General features: G+C 44.4%; 1 protein-coding gene across 1 annotated transcript in view; it reads right to left on the bottom strand.

Annotated features, from left to right (window-relative positions):
- COL24A1 (collagen type XXIV alpha 1 chain) overlaps nt 1-14,744 on the bottom strand; it is a 226,266-nt gene that overhangs the window by 24,490 nt on the left and 187,032 nt on the right. The window contains exons 46-50 of the mRNA XM_065409330.1: nt 14,168-14,275; nt 3,820-3,927; nt 1,884-1,991; nt 1,739-1,792; nt 230-292 (exon numbers count right to left, since the gene is read on the bottom strand). Coding sequence (XP_065265402.1) covers nt 230-292; nt 1,739-1,792; nt 1,884-1,991; nt 3,820-3,927; nt 14,168-14,275 — 441 coding nt within the window. The remainder of the gene's footprint in view (nt 1-229; nt 293-1,738; nt 1,793-1,883; nt 1,992-3,819; nt 3,928-14,167; nt 14,276-14,744) is intronic.

A 14,744-nucleotide genomic window follows, 5' to 3' on the forward strand; every position in this document is an offset into this window, starting at 1 on the left:
AACTATTCCCAGGGGCCAAATTTGTCCTTCAGAGGCACAGTTTGGCCCTTTTTAGCTGCTCAGAGGTGGGCATTTGACTAAATGTTCTGGTTTGCTATGAAGAAAAAGGGAGTTATTTGGCTCATTCAATCTGATTACAGAGCTCTACTGAAAAGGCTATAGAAAATGAAGGTGCACCAACTAAACAGTGTTGTGAAAATTATTTTGTAGAATTACATATAATACTTACAATTTGGCCTACAGGTCCTTTAGGACCCAGAATTCCAACTAAACCAATGTCCCCATCAGGACCCTAAAAATAAAAATAAAAAGCTTAAATCAACTGAACATCTGACAGACTAAAATCTAGCCACTATCTCAGCCAAAACTATTGTACGTAAGCAATTATTTTTCTCAGAAAGAACATTATGGAAAGTGGAAGCATGATACTTGCTAAGAGCAATCAAAGTGAAAACATGAAACAAACTGACTCCAGGCTTGTCTACACTTAGAGTGTTGCAGTGGTGGCAGCACCACCGTTGTAGCACTTAGTGAAGATGCTACCTATGCCGATGGGAGAGCTTCTCCCGTTGGCATAGGTACTCCACCTCCCTGAGAGGTGGTAGCTATGGCAATGGGAGAAGTCCTCCTGCCGACATAGCGCTGTCTGCACTGGGGGTTAGGTTGGTCTAACTACGTCACTCGGGCGTGGATTTTCTGTAGTTATAATGTAGTTATATTGACAGAAGGTGGTAGTGTAGACCAGGGCTCAGAATATTACTGTGCTGGGTTAGGCTAAAACTCATGGAAACTGGGGGATGTAACTGGTGCCTTTTATTTAAGATAGCTGTAAGGAACAGTTACGTTCCTTTTTGAAATAGTAGAGGCCTCCACCCCAAACACAGGTATCGGACATCACTCAAAACAAATTCAAAGAAATTTGACACTATGTAGGATTTGGGCTTGGGTGTGTATTGTAACAGAGGTGTGTGCATGAGAGAAAGAGAAGCAGGAGAAACACCACCGAAATAGACACAGAGGGTATGTCTACACTGCAATTAAAAGCCTGCAGCTGGCCTGTGCCAGCTAAATCAGGCTGGTGGGGCTCAGGCTAAGGGGATGTTTAACTGTGGTGTCGATGTGAGGCTCAGGCTGCAGCCTGGGCTCTAGAGTCCCAGAGCTTATTCTGTCACCTGAACATCTATACCGGGATTAAACAGCCTCTTAGTCCGAGTCAGCTGGCACAGGCCAGTCACGGGTGTCTAATTGCAGTGTAGACACCAAGAGAAAGTGCAAAAAGCCAGACACAGCCTGGACAAGCACCAAGAGCGTAGCCCCGAGAAAAGCCCTGAGAGAGAAAGAGAGCTTTTGGGCTGAGTGCTGGCTGAAAGGGGCTTGGAGCTGTGAGCAAAGAAACTCTCTCCCATAGTTTGATTCCGCCTGTATTCAGGGAAAGAGGACTTTGTACATTCTTTGTAAATAAACAGTATTTCCTCACAGATACCTGACTCCATCATCAGCTTCTCCTCCTAACAGAAACAACACAGGGCTCTGAACTGGCTAACCACTCAGGTCAAAAAGGGGTAATCCTACTTTTTGATCTCTGCTTTAGATCTGTGATACATCGCTTGATGTCTGCAACAGTCCAATAGTTCTGGATACATTTAAAACCAATTATTGCTAAAACCAATTAAAAATTGCCCCATCTTTCTTTGCAAATGGCTTAAACTCTAATAATAAAAAAAAGATGCACACGTACTTTTGGACCTGGGAATCCTTGAAATCCCATCAAACCTTGATCTCCAAGTTCTCCCTGTAATATTAGCAGGCATGTTGGTTATTATTCCATGTTGCTGACTGAATTGTTAGAATATTGTTTTGCGTCATCCGTGGTAGATACGTACAGTTTTCCCTTTCAATCCAGGATCTCCTGGTGGGCCTTGATCACCTTGTACCCCAGGAAGGCCTCTTTTACCTTGTTTTCCTGGATGACCCTGAAGCCCTTGCTCACCCTATGGAGAGACCGATAATGCATCTTTCCTTATCATTGCAACAGAACAGCTATAAGATTAACTCCTCAATGAATAGTCAGAAAAGAATTATGTAGCTAAACAGCTTTTATATAGCAACAAACTTTTCCACTATCTATTTCAAACAGTTGTACAGTATTTCACTACTTTTCCTTCAGGAATATTTTCCAGTAATTATTCCTTTCACTAAAATACAAACATTGCTTGATTGCTGCTTGACTTGGGGACACAAAACATCACCCCGACAACTTTACCACTCTCCTCTCCCATTTTCTGTTCCTTGAATGTCAGCTCTTCAGGGCAGGAACAGGCTATGTCTACACTACGCACGTTTTAGCGACACAGCTTTACTACTATAGCTGTGCCGCTAAAAGGCGCGCAGTGTAGCCGCTGTTTGTTGGCAGGAGCAGGGTCGGCTCCAGCTTTTTTGCCACCCCAAGCGGCGAAGAAAAAAACCCAAAAAAACCCAATTGAGCTGCTGCCGAAGTGCCACCAAAGAGGAAGAGAGGGAGTGAAGGACCCGCCACTGAATTGCCGCCGAAGACTCGGACGTGCCACCCCAAGAACGGCTGGAGTGCCGCCCCTTTCTATTGGCAGCCCCAGGCACCTGCTTCCTTCGCTGGTGCCTGGAGCCAGCCCTGGGCAGGAGAGAGTTCTTCCATCAACAAAAAACTTCCACTCCCAACGAGCGGCGGTAGCTTTGTCGGCAAGAGAACTCTCCTGCTGACAAAGCGCTATTCACACCGGCACTTTATGTCAGCAAAGCTTTTATCGTTTGGGGGAGGGGTGTTTTTTCACATCTATGAATGACATTCAGGTTCCAGTGTAGACAAAGCCACAGTCTGATACTGTCCTAGGACAAAAGAGACCCAACCCTGATTGGGGCCTTTGGGCACTATCATAATACACATAATTAGTAGTGACTAGAATAGTTAGTTCCAAAGTATAGTCATGGAAAGATAACAGAGAAATCAGAAAATTTCTTCATACTTTCTAAATAAAACTTTTTGTTTTTAAAAACGGTTTACCAGTAAAATCATGTGGAGAAAAATGGACTTTCTGGAAATCATCAGTTTAAATCAAGCATTCCACTCCAAATCCTGAAAATGACTTCTGCTGTTTCCACTCTCTGCTTCCTACGCCTACGGCACTGGCTTCAGTTTACTTCTAGTCAGTTTCACATTAGTAGATGGATCAAAACATGCTACTGTGGTATCTGGAATTGCCTGGAAAATGGAGCTCTCTCAAATTGTTTTCTCCTTTTGGGATATTGGGGTCAAGAAGAAAGAATCTGGTCCTGTGAGATACTGAGCACCCTGGTTTTCCATTGAAGCTCAGAGATACCTGCCACCTTCCCAGATTGGGCCCTACACTTGAAAGTATTGCAATCAAATGTTAATGGATTGCTTCACAGGACAAATCATGTAGGACATACTCCAGCAAAACTCCCATGTCAGTCAGGGGAAGTTTGCCTCAGTAAGACTAAAGGGTTTGGCTCTAAAGCTTGTATTAGTAAGGGGCCAGATAGATGAATTTTGATTGGTTCTTGGTGTTGGAAGTAAAATGCTGATGATTGGGAACTGATGCTCCAAAGCCAGATTAATTTGCTCTGTTTTTATAAAATGTGAGAAACAAGAAAAATTATGCAATCTGCAGTATTACATTTCAAATGTGCGTTTGATATTAACATTAGTGTTATTAAAAGGCATTTTGTTGTCCCATGATCTGTCAGCTAGGAGATGAAGATGAAGATTAAGGAACGTCAACAATACTGGATCTGACAAGCATAACAAAATATCAGTCACAGTACCTTTAGTCCTGGTTCTCCACTGATACCTGTCACGCCCGGCAATCCCTTTGCTCCCCGAGTTCCAGGATACCCTGCCAGCCCTGCTATTCCTGGGCTTCCTTTATTACCCTTAACAAGGCAAGAACAACTGATTACAATCAGAACAGCCATTGGCAGCATTTCCATTGCACACTAAAACAGGCACACACTTTAATGTTCAGCCAATGCTGTTTATATATTTGTGTATATATTTATACCACATCTCTGTATATGCGCACACACAGCTAGACAATAGTATACAGCTGTAAAACATATTGCGATTACTCTATAAATAAACTTGTTCTTAGTAACTAAAACAACATTTTGTGCTGGGGTGCCATTTCAGACTTGGAGGAGGGGCAACTTTAACTGTGATTCCAGGGGCTACTTAGGCACCTGAAAACTCTAGGTTTTTTTGCAGATACTAATTCATAAATTTGCTGACAGGAGCACTGTATCTAATTCCTATATAAAGAACAAAAATTAAATAAATATTAGACCCATTTAGCTCTAATACTAAGATGTAGACATGTTATTCCTTGACTTTAGCAAAGCTTTTGATATGGTCTTCCACAGTATTCTTGCCAGCAAGTTAAAGAAGTATGGGCTGGATGAATGGACTATAGATGGATAGAAAGCTGGCTAGATCATCAGGCTCAATGGGTAGGGATCAATGGCTCCATGTCTAGTTGGCAGCCGGTATCAAGCGGAGTGTCCCAGGGGTTTTGGGGCCGGTTTTGTTCAATATCTTCATTAATGATCTGGAGGATGGCATGGACTGCACTCTCAGCAAGTTTGCAGATGACAGTAAACTGGGAGGCGTGGTAGATACGCTGGAGGGTAGGGATAGGATACAGAGGGACCTAGACAAATTAGAGGATTGGGCCAAAAGAAATCTGATGAGGTTCAACAAGGACAAGTGCAGAGTCCTGCACTTGGGACAGAAGAATCCCATGCACTGCTACAGACTAGGGACCGAGTGGCTAGGCAGCAGTTCTGCAGAAAAGGACCTAGGGATTACAATGGACTAGAAGCTGGATATGAATCAGCAGTGTGCCCTTGTTGCCAAGAAGGCTAATGGCATTTTGGGATGTATAAGTAGGAGCACTACCAGCAGATCGAGGGACGTGATCATTCCCCTCTATTTGGCATTGGTGAGGCCTCATCTGGAGTACTGTGTCCAGTTTTGGGCCCCACACTACAAGAAGGTTGTGGAAAAATTGGAAAGAGTCCAGCGGAGGGCAACAAAAATGATTAGGGGGCTGGAGCACATGACTTATGAGGAGAGGCTGAGGGAACTGGGATTATTTAGTCTGCAGAAGAGAAGAATGAGGGGGAATTTGATAGCTGCTTTCAACTACTTGAAAGGGGTTCCAAATAGGATGGATCTAGACCGTTCTCAGTGGTAGCAGATGACGGAACAAGGAGTAATGGTCTCAAGTTGCAGTGGGGGAGGTTTAGGTTGGATATTAGGAAAAACTTTTTCACTAGGAGGGTGGTGAAGCACTGGAATGGGTTACCTAGGAAAGTGGTGGAATCTCCTTCCTTAGAGGTTTTCAAGGTCAGGCTTGACAAAGCCCTGGCTGGGATGATTTAGTTGGGGGATTAGTCCTGCTTTGAGCAGGGGGCTGGACTAGATGATCTCCTGAGGTCCCTTCCAACCCTGAGATTCTATGATTCTATGTTCTGACATCTTGTATCAAGTCACTTAAGGGACAGTGGTTAGGTTTAAAATTTTTAATGTATATTCTCACCTTGTTACTAACTCTTGAATACAACAATTGAAACAATTGTAGAAAAATCTAATTACTTTCTATCACTTTTTTGCTGTTCATAAACTGGAAATAGATCAATTAACTTTTGGAAACATCCTACTAGGGCAGGGCCCCATGAGTTTATACTGCACCTGCCTGGGGCTTAAGGGGTGTTAACCGACTACAAATAGACTAAAAACAGACTTTAAATAGGAGTTAATCTGACACTTTCAAGTCACTTTCACAGTATTGCCAACACCAAGTGTTCAAAAATCATGAATCAGGCTCACCAAAAATCATGAGATTGGCTTTAAAATAATGAGATTATGTAAAAATAATAGATTTGGTGTTCTTTTTATTTGCCTTCTGCTTTTTGAACCTTTAGGGTGCACTGGGGTCATGCTTTAAAGCTTTCTCCACAGCCACGAGGGCTAGAAACTTCATTTTTCTTTAAGAATGAAGGCTGAAATAATCACATATCCACTTGACTCCAAGAGCTGGGGCTTTAAGGAAAACAATAACACTGCTCTACAGCCAAAATGCTTCTGAAATAAATGTAGTCAAACTTTACTAATTCTGGGTAACTGAGAACGAAAATGATGCTTAAAATTGTTGATTGGCTCTAGTTTTCAAGATATGCTATTGGGTCAGTATATACGACCCTTGATTTGGGAATGGCGGAGGATAAGTGAGTTATAAAGGGAAGGGATCTCAATTTAAACCAGAAATGACTAAAATACATCTTTGACTGGATCTATGAATAAATCTATGACTGGGTTTGGACAGTACTTGCTTTTTAGGCAAAACAATGAATGATGCAATCTGAAGCTGGTATTGCGTCATACATGATATGAATTGCATCATGTTATTCCTAGAAGTCATGGATGATGCAATCATAACGAAGCTTACATCACTCTGCTGAACAAATTGCCCTATATCAGCTCTAGAAATCATACAGTGTCGTGCTCTCTTATTTGTCAGTGTTTGATTTTGCAAAGGGACACATTTCTGTTTAGCCAAAGTGAGCAGAGATGCCTCATACTTGTGTGAACAGTGCAGATAACTTCTGCTATGTTTGTGATGAAGTGACTTTTGCATCACAAAAGCGCAGTATAACCACTATGGTTAAGAAAGCCTATCACCTTTATTTTGGCTGCAAAATTGGAGATCAGGACAAGAGGTGGGCCCCACACATATGCTGCAACAGTTGTGCAACAAATCTTTGCCAGTGGTTGAACAGGAAAAGGAAATCTATGCCTTTTGCAGTGCCAATGATTTGGAGAGAGCCAACAGATCATACCAGCAATTGTTACTTCTGCATGGTGCCTCCAGTTGGGAAAGGTGTGTCAAAGAAGAAAAAGTGGACTATGCATTATCCAAACATTCCATCAGCTATACGCCCAGTACCCCACGGAAAAGGACTGCCGGTTCCTGATGCACCAGAATCATTCTCACTTGAGTCAGACGAGGAAGAGGAAGAGGATGAAACTTCTGGTCCTGAACCACCAATGTCACAGGACCCATATTTTCTCCCATCCTCCTCCTCTGAACCACACCTCATAACACAAGGTGAACTGAATGACCTTGTCAGGGATTTGGAACTACTCAAGAGTAAGGCAGAGCTGTTGGGCTCTAGACTACAGCAGTGGAATCTCCTGGCAGGTGATGTTAGGGTTTCCATGTTCCATGACCGTCAAAAGGATCTTGTCCCATTCTTCTTCATGGAAGGTGATCTTGTAGCCTCCAACAACATCGATGGTGTGATGGCAGCCCTCAGCATCGTTCACGATCCAGATGAGTGGAGACTGTTCATTGATTCATCGAAGACGAGTCTTAAAGCTGTTTTACTGCATAATGGCAATGTTTTGCCATCAATTCCAGTTGGTCATGCAGTCCATATGAAGGAAACCTATGACAACATGAAACAACTTTTGAGGTGCATAAACTATGACCAACGTCAGTGGCAGCTTTGTGGCGATTTGAAGGTTGTTGCTCTCTTGCTTGGTCTGCAGACTGGATACACAAAGTACTGCTGTTTTCTCTGCGACTGGGATAGTCGTGCAAGAGATTCCCACTACATCAAGAAAGATTGGCCACTCCGACAGTCATTGGAGCCTGGGAGGAAAAGTGTTCAGCATCCACCACTTGTTGAATCAAGGAAGATTTTGTTACCACCCTTACACATCAAGCTGGGTCTGATGAAGAACTTTGTCAAGGCCATTGACAAACCACAAGCAGCTTTCAAGTACCTCTGTGGAAAATTTCCAAGGTTAAGTGAAGCTAAGATAAAGGAAGATGTCTTTGTTGGTCCTCAGATTCGTGAACTTCTTCGAGATGATGCATTTGACCATGCACTGCGTGGCAAGGAAAAGACGGCATGGAAAGCCTTCCAGTTAGTGGCAATAAATTTTCTCAGAAACAACAAGGCAGACAACTACAGGTTGTTGGTGGAAAACCTCCTCAAGGCATACAAAAGCCTTGGTTGCAACATGTCACTAAAGATACATTTTTTGCACTCTCATCTAGATTTTTTTCCACCGAACTGCGGAGCAGTGAGCGACGAGCACAGCGAGCGATTTCACCAGGACATTGTAACAATGGAGAAACGCTATCAGGGCAAATGAAGCCCATCAATGCTTGCAGACTATTGCTGGACAGTGACAAGAGATGCTCCATTTAATGAATACAAGAGACAAGCCAAGAAGCGCCGAGTAGACACTGAATAGGACTAAACTATGTACATAATAGTTTTTTGCCTTTTGTTTCATAATAAATTTTATTTATATAACCCTTTTGCTGATTTTTAAAGTGTTACATAAACAGGACAGGTGAAATATTATCATGTAAAGCAACCATAAACACATGAAAAGACCTAGGTTTACAATTTATGATTAAAACTCTACTATCTACACAATATACATAGACATAAAATGTAAAAACTTAAATATCTTAGAAACAGTAGCCAATCAGTTGTTTTAATTGTCATATTTGAATTCAGCACATCAAAATACATAATAAATAACACATTTTATCTCTGAAGCAGATGACTTCTCAAAAATTGTAGATCAGTGTAATTATCATCAAAGTTCTTTTCAACTTTCCCTTACGGTACTTGTTGACTATCGGTCTCGTGCCAGTATTTAGCCTTAGATGGAGTTTACCACCAGCTTTGAGACTCATGACAAAATCATGAGAGTTGGCAACACTGCAAAGGCTAGTTACTTTCCAGAAGGCTCTTAAACACAACACTACAGTGACTGAGTTGCAATTTTCACAGGAGAGTATATAAAACCAAACACCAAGAAAATTCCAAATTTAAAGGTGAGAAGGAAAAAAAAAAAGAGATTTCTGAGGTATATAAGGGCCACTGCAGGCAGGAAAGGAAAATAAACAGGCACAGGACCTCTGGGCAGCTCTTCCTCTTGAAAGAAAGTTGGAGGGTCAAATCTTCTAGTCCTTAATCAAGTAAAATTTTGATTGCCTTATATAAGTGCCTCCACTCACAGATATTAACATGTGCTCAATAACTATACACTTCATACTTAAATATCTGAGCCATCTTATTCAGGGCTACACATGTTATACACATTGGCTCAGGAACTACATTTTCTGGCATATTTTGAACAGTGCTGAGCACACAGATGGTGCCCAGTGAATAATACAAATCATGACAATAATCGTTGACTTTATGGACTCTGTGGATGCAATTTCTGTTCTTTGTTCTGGAATTGGCCTGAATACAGCTCAATACATCTGCCTAAGTATTTGAGGCGTAAACACATTTGATACTCAAATGACACTTTCTCATTCCTTCCTTTTCTCAAACTCAGAAAAAAAAAATGACAAAACAAAATGGTTTTCAGTTAAAATCTAAAATTGCACAGCAGCCAGGGCTATACAGCCCAGCCTGGGGCCTGTATTGTGGATTAAGTGATCTCCTCTCATTCTCTCTTCATCCTTCCTGACCTCTGTGCTGCTTTACATGTTGTGAATCATGCTTCCCAATCGCTTGGGACTGTTTGCTGGAGTCTTAGAGAACTGGCCTTCTTAGTTTTCCTCCCATCTATCAGAGTCCTCTTTTTTCTTGCAGCGTGCAGCAGAGAGATAGGCTGGTCCAGTGGATAGGGAGCTAGCCCTGAGTAAAGTGACCGTATTTTCCCAAAGAGAAAATGGGACACCCCATGGGGCCAGCCGAAGGCCTCTCACCTAGGGTTACCATATTTCAGCAAGCAAAAAAGAGGACGGGAGGAGCCCCGCCCCAGTCCCGCCCTAGCCCCGCCCCAGTCCTGCCCTAGCCCCGCCCCAGTCCTGCCCTAGCCCCGCCCCTGCCCCTTCCACTCCCTCCCACTTCCCGCCCCCTCAGGACCCCAAACCCTCCCCCTGCTCCTTGTCCCCTGACTGCCCCCTCCTGGGACCCCTGCCCCTAACTGCCCCCCAGGACTCCACCCCCTACCTAAGCCTCCCTGCTCCTTGTTCCCTGACTGCCCCCTCCTGAGACCCTCCCCCCATCCTAACTGGCCCCCTAGGACCCTACCCCCTACCTGCCCCCTGACTGCCCCAACCCTTATCCACACCCCCACCCCCAGACAGACCCCCGGGACTCCCACGCCCCATCCAACCACTCCCCACCCCCTGACAGCCCCCCCCAGAACTTCCGACCCATCTAAACCCCTCTGCTCCCTGTCCCCTGACTGCTCCGATCCCTCTCCCCACCCCTGCCAGCCCCCCCGCTCCTTGTCCCCTGACTACTCCTCCTGGGACCCCTGCTCCTAACTGCTCTCCAGAACCCCACCCCCTACCTAAGCCTCCCTGTTCCTTGTCCCCTAACTGCCCCCTCCTGAGACCCTACCCTCTACCTGTACCCTGACTGCCCAAAACCTTATCCACACCCCCACCCCCAGAAAGCCCCCCCCGAACGCCCGACACCCCCCCCCATCTCTTGACTGCTCCCTCCAGAACCTCCCTGCCCCTTCTCCGACCGCCTGGCCCCCTTACTCTGCCGCTCAGACCAGCGTGCTGGGGAGGAGGAGCAGGGGGTGGAGCTCCAGACTGCCGGTGCGAACGTCCGGCTGGTGATCTGCGAACGCAGGGAGGGAGGGAGTGCTCTCAGCTGTAGGGGAGAGGAGGGGGAAGAGGAGGAGGGGCTCTCTCTGGCTGTCGGAGCCCCATGTAAGGGGCACCATCCATCCGGCTGCCCTGTCAGCAGCGCGTGCTCTGCGGGGGGGGGGGGGGGGGAGGGGGGAGAGGGGGGAAGTCCGGACATTTACAAATTCCCCCCGGACGCTATTTTTAACTCTAAAAACCGGACATGTCCGGGGGAATCCGGACGAATGGTAACCCTACTCTCACCTCCAGACAGGGCCGGTCCAAGCCCTCCCTGCCTCCCTGGGCCAGCCCAAGATACTCTTCCCTCCCCTCCATGCAGGGCCAGCCCAAGCCCCCGCTGCTGCCCGCCCGGGGACAGCCTAGCCCAAGCCGCTGTCCTGAGCCCTCCCTCCCGCATGGGGCTGGCGTTGCCACTCGCCCTCCTGCACGTTCCTCCGTGCCACGCTAGGGATTGCACCCCACTTTTGTGGCAAAATTGTGCATTTGTCCAGTTTGCGCTTGCCAACTGGTGATCAGCTGGCAAGAGCAAATGGGACAAATGCCCAGCTGGGACAGGGCTTAAACAAGGACAAAACAGGACAAATGGTTACCCTAGTCCTGAGAGACCTGGATTCTACTTCCTGTATGACCTCAGGCCACTCACAGTGCCTTAGGTACAGTGTTTCAAAGGTTTTTAGGCACCCAAAGATGCAGCTAGGCATCTAGTGGGCTTTACAAAGCACCTCAGCTTCTAGGTGCTTTTGAAAATCCCACTAGGTCCCTAAATACCTTTGAAAATCTGGCCTTTATTCTCTCTGTGCCTCAATGCCCCATCTGTACAATAGGGATACCAGCACTGCTCTACCTCACAGAGGGGCTGCGAGGAGAAATAGGTTAGACATTGTGAGGCGCTCAGATACTGTGGTGATGGGGCCACATAAGTACCACAGGTAGAGTGGGAACTTCTCTATACCACTTCTAGCCCTTCCCTGGGTATGGCCCCTTCTTTTGACGTATGCCCTTCAAATCTCCCTCTTTTCAGAATGTAAACTTGGCTCAGAGGGCTTGGCTGTATTTCTTCTGAGTCTCCTGCGTTCTCTCTTTAACACTCCCCCACCCCCACCCCCACCAGGGATTCCTGTTTTACAGGTTCATCTAATCACTTCCAGATCCTTAATTTAATTACCAGCCCTTTCTTATCTTAATCACCCTGCCTCTGTCTGTAAACAAAATACTGTCTCCCTGCCCCAGGGGCACAAACTGGGAGCAGCACATCTCCTCTGCAGAACTCACATTCCACGCTAATGCTGTGCTGTAGTTAAGAGCTCCGGCTGGGAGCACACCACCTGTACAAAACTTGGGGTAGGGGGCAGGAGTCTTCTCCTCCCCCCACAAATGACACCCCTGATTTTGTGATTAGATCTCCTCTCTCAATGTTTGCTCTGAGAATCATCTCCACAGGCCTGGATAAAGGCACTGAGAACTGTGAAGTGAATCAACATGAAATCAGTGGGGCTCCCTGCTGGCACTGATGTCCCTATGTGTGTGGTCATTTGCAGGACTGCAGACTGAGTCTGGACATTGATGACCAGCAGAATGATCTTCCACATAACTGTATATTTCAAAACCACTTTACTGACATCCCAGTGGCTTCTTTCACTTCTCCTATTCAAGGGTAGTGTGGATCATACAAAGTTGTTTATATTAGTGATGGAACCATCTATCTGAAACTAACCCCATACCTCAAGTTTTGGGGACACCAATAAAATGGGATCTGGATCTGACCCATAGCTGTTTTTGCTTGATTACAGTTTAAAATGTGTAGGGTCAGGGCCCTAATCAGTGTTAGTAACAGAACATGACTGCTTCTTGGGCTCATCCTTGGATGACACATGTATGATCTTTCCATAGATATGTTGTTTTCTTTTTAATTAGGTCTGAGAATTCCAGAGATCACAAGCTTATAATAAGGAGCTCCTCTTGATGAAAACAAGATGTCAGACTCATTGATTGCAGATGTACTGAAATGACTGTTCAGCCTTGAAACACTTATTCGTGTAGGAGGTTCTCCACATAATAAAAAGACAGTGCTTTTTCTCATAGCGTCTTCCAGAGACATTCAAATTCAACATGCTTATTTATAAATGCCAAACATACTAATAATATTAGCATTATTGTGTACAAAAAGGATGAATATAAAAATAAATTTACCACATCAAGAAACATCAGAACATTTGCTACTAAAATATACTGGTACCCCAGATTGTATAGAAGAGCAACAATTTTTAAATGAAAAAAACATGCTGCTGAGTGTATGGAGTTAAGCCAAAAGAACATGCCTATGCCATGTTTTAAAAAATGAATGGAAAGATGCCCTCCTCATCCATAGTTAGTGTTTATTATGATGTCACTTAGAAGCAAACACAGAATATCTTTTTCATATGTTGTTCCATTCATCATTTCTATTAATAGAGCAGGTTTCCTAATGTGGCTCCCACAGCCTTTCAATATGTTACTCTGGTTCCCAGTCTGATGAACTGCTGTGCTTTCATAACAAATGTTCTGCTCTCTCTATTTTATGTGGCTAACTTGTGTTTAAAATATCTCTTAAGTAGATACACGTCAATGTTATTGTTAACATTCAGTATTCAGTAGTACTGGAAGAATGTTGAATTATTACTGAACAGGCTAAAAAGAATAAGAAAAAGCTATCCATTATGGGGTTCCCTCTAAATTCAACTGCAAAGAACTACAGTCACTTGAAATAAACCCTGTAACTCCACAGTTAATATGATATGAAGCCTTTAACAGCTAGAGTAATATGCATCTGCCCCCTTATGAACAAGTTATTTCATTTGTTTTTGTGTTTTTTTCCACCAAAATGCAAATACACCAGTATTTAAGCAGTTCTTCGTCAACTATGAACTTGACTAAATAGTTACACTAAATTTAATCTAATTTATCTTCATAACAAATTATGGGTCAATCCAGCCAATACTTACTACCAGGCACAGTGTTTACTACTGTAAGTAGCCTCATTAATTTCAATGGGGCCTAATTTTCCATGGGGGAGAATTAGCAACGGGGTTTCCATCCTTCCTTTTGGCGAAATGGTGGCATATAAAAGATGTTCAGCGGGGCGGAAGGCTGCCTGCCGTCTTCTCTATAGGAAAGTAGAATTGGCATTGCCAGTACCACACCCCCACACTCACTCACACCCCCCCCACCCCCAAACCCACCCCCCCTCCCTCCCTCCCCCCCCCTCTCTGACTTCCCCGGCAACTCTGGGCTACCTAGGATGCCTCAATCTCTAGTGCAGTTATTAAGGAACTCCCAATACTTTTCTAGCTGCTGTGGGAAAGAATATGGGATGACTATGCCATAACAACAGTGCTGTAACAATGCTGTAAAAAGAACTTTTCCTTAACCCTGCAGCCTCCCTCTGTTTATATGTAAAGCATGTAGAGCAGAGGTAGGTATATGTTACTCACAGGAAAGCCAGCATTCCCAGGTAACCCAGGCTTTCCAGGATTCCCAGGAATGCCCTCTGGTCCAGGATATCCAGAAGCACCTTTCTGCCCTCGTGGGCCTGGTTTTCCCTTGAAACAAATTCAAATAGAATATGAATCTACTCAATCTATTCATATTCATGAGCAGTGTCTAAAGTCATAGAAAAAAGATTTCAAAACAATATTTCCTAGGCCCTACTATAATAATAGTCTCAGTAACCTAGATCAACATTTTCAAAAGTGGCCTCTGAGTTTGGATGGCCAATCTGAGATTCCTTGGGTCTGATTTTCAGAGGCGCTGAGGACCTGCAGATCCCAGTGACTTCAGCTGGAGTTGTGACTGTTTGCACATCAGGTCCAAGGTATCTCAGGTGGGACACCCAACAATCAAGGCTTCAGAAGTCAGAGGTGATTTCTGAAAGTATTTGGAGCTATTATATAATTGAGAAATTACATAATTCAAACATGTCTGTATCAAAAACACATGAGAACCTCTCATTAAACAGCACTTACCTTACTAGTCCTTGGTTAAGCTTTCACTGAATGCTATCATGTCATC

This window comes from Emys orbicularis, chromosome 8 (assembly GCF_028017835.1).
Source record: "Emys orbicularis isolate rEmyOrb1 chromosome 8, rEmyOrb1.hap1, whole genome shotgun sequence".
In the NCBI taxonomy this organism is placed as follows: domain Eukaryota; kingdom Metazoa; phylum Chordata; order Testudines; family Emydidae; genus Emys; species Emys orbicularis.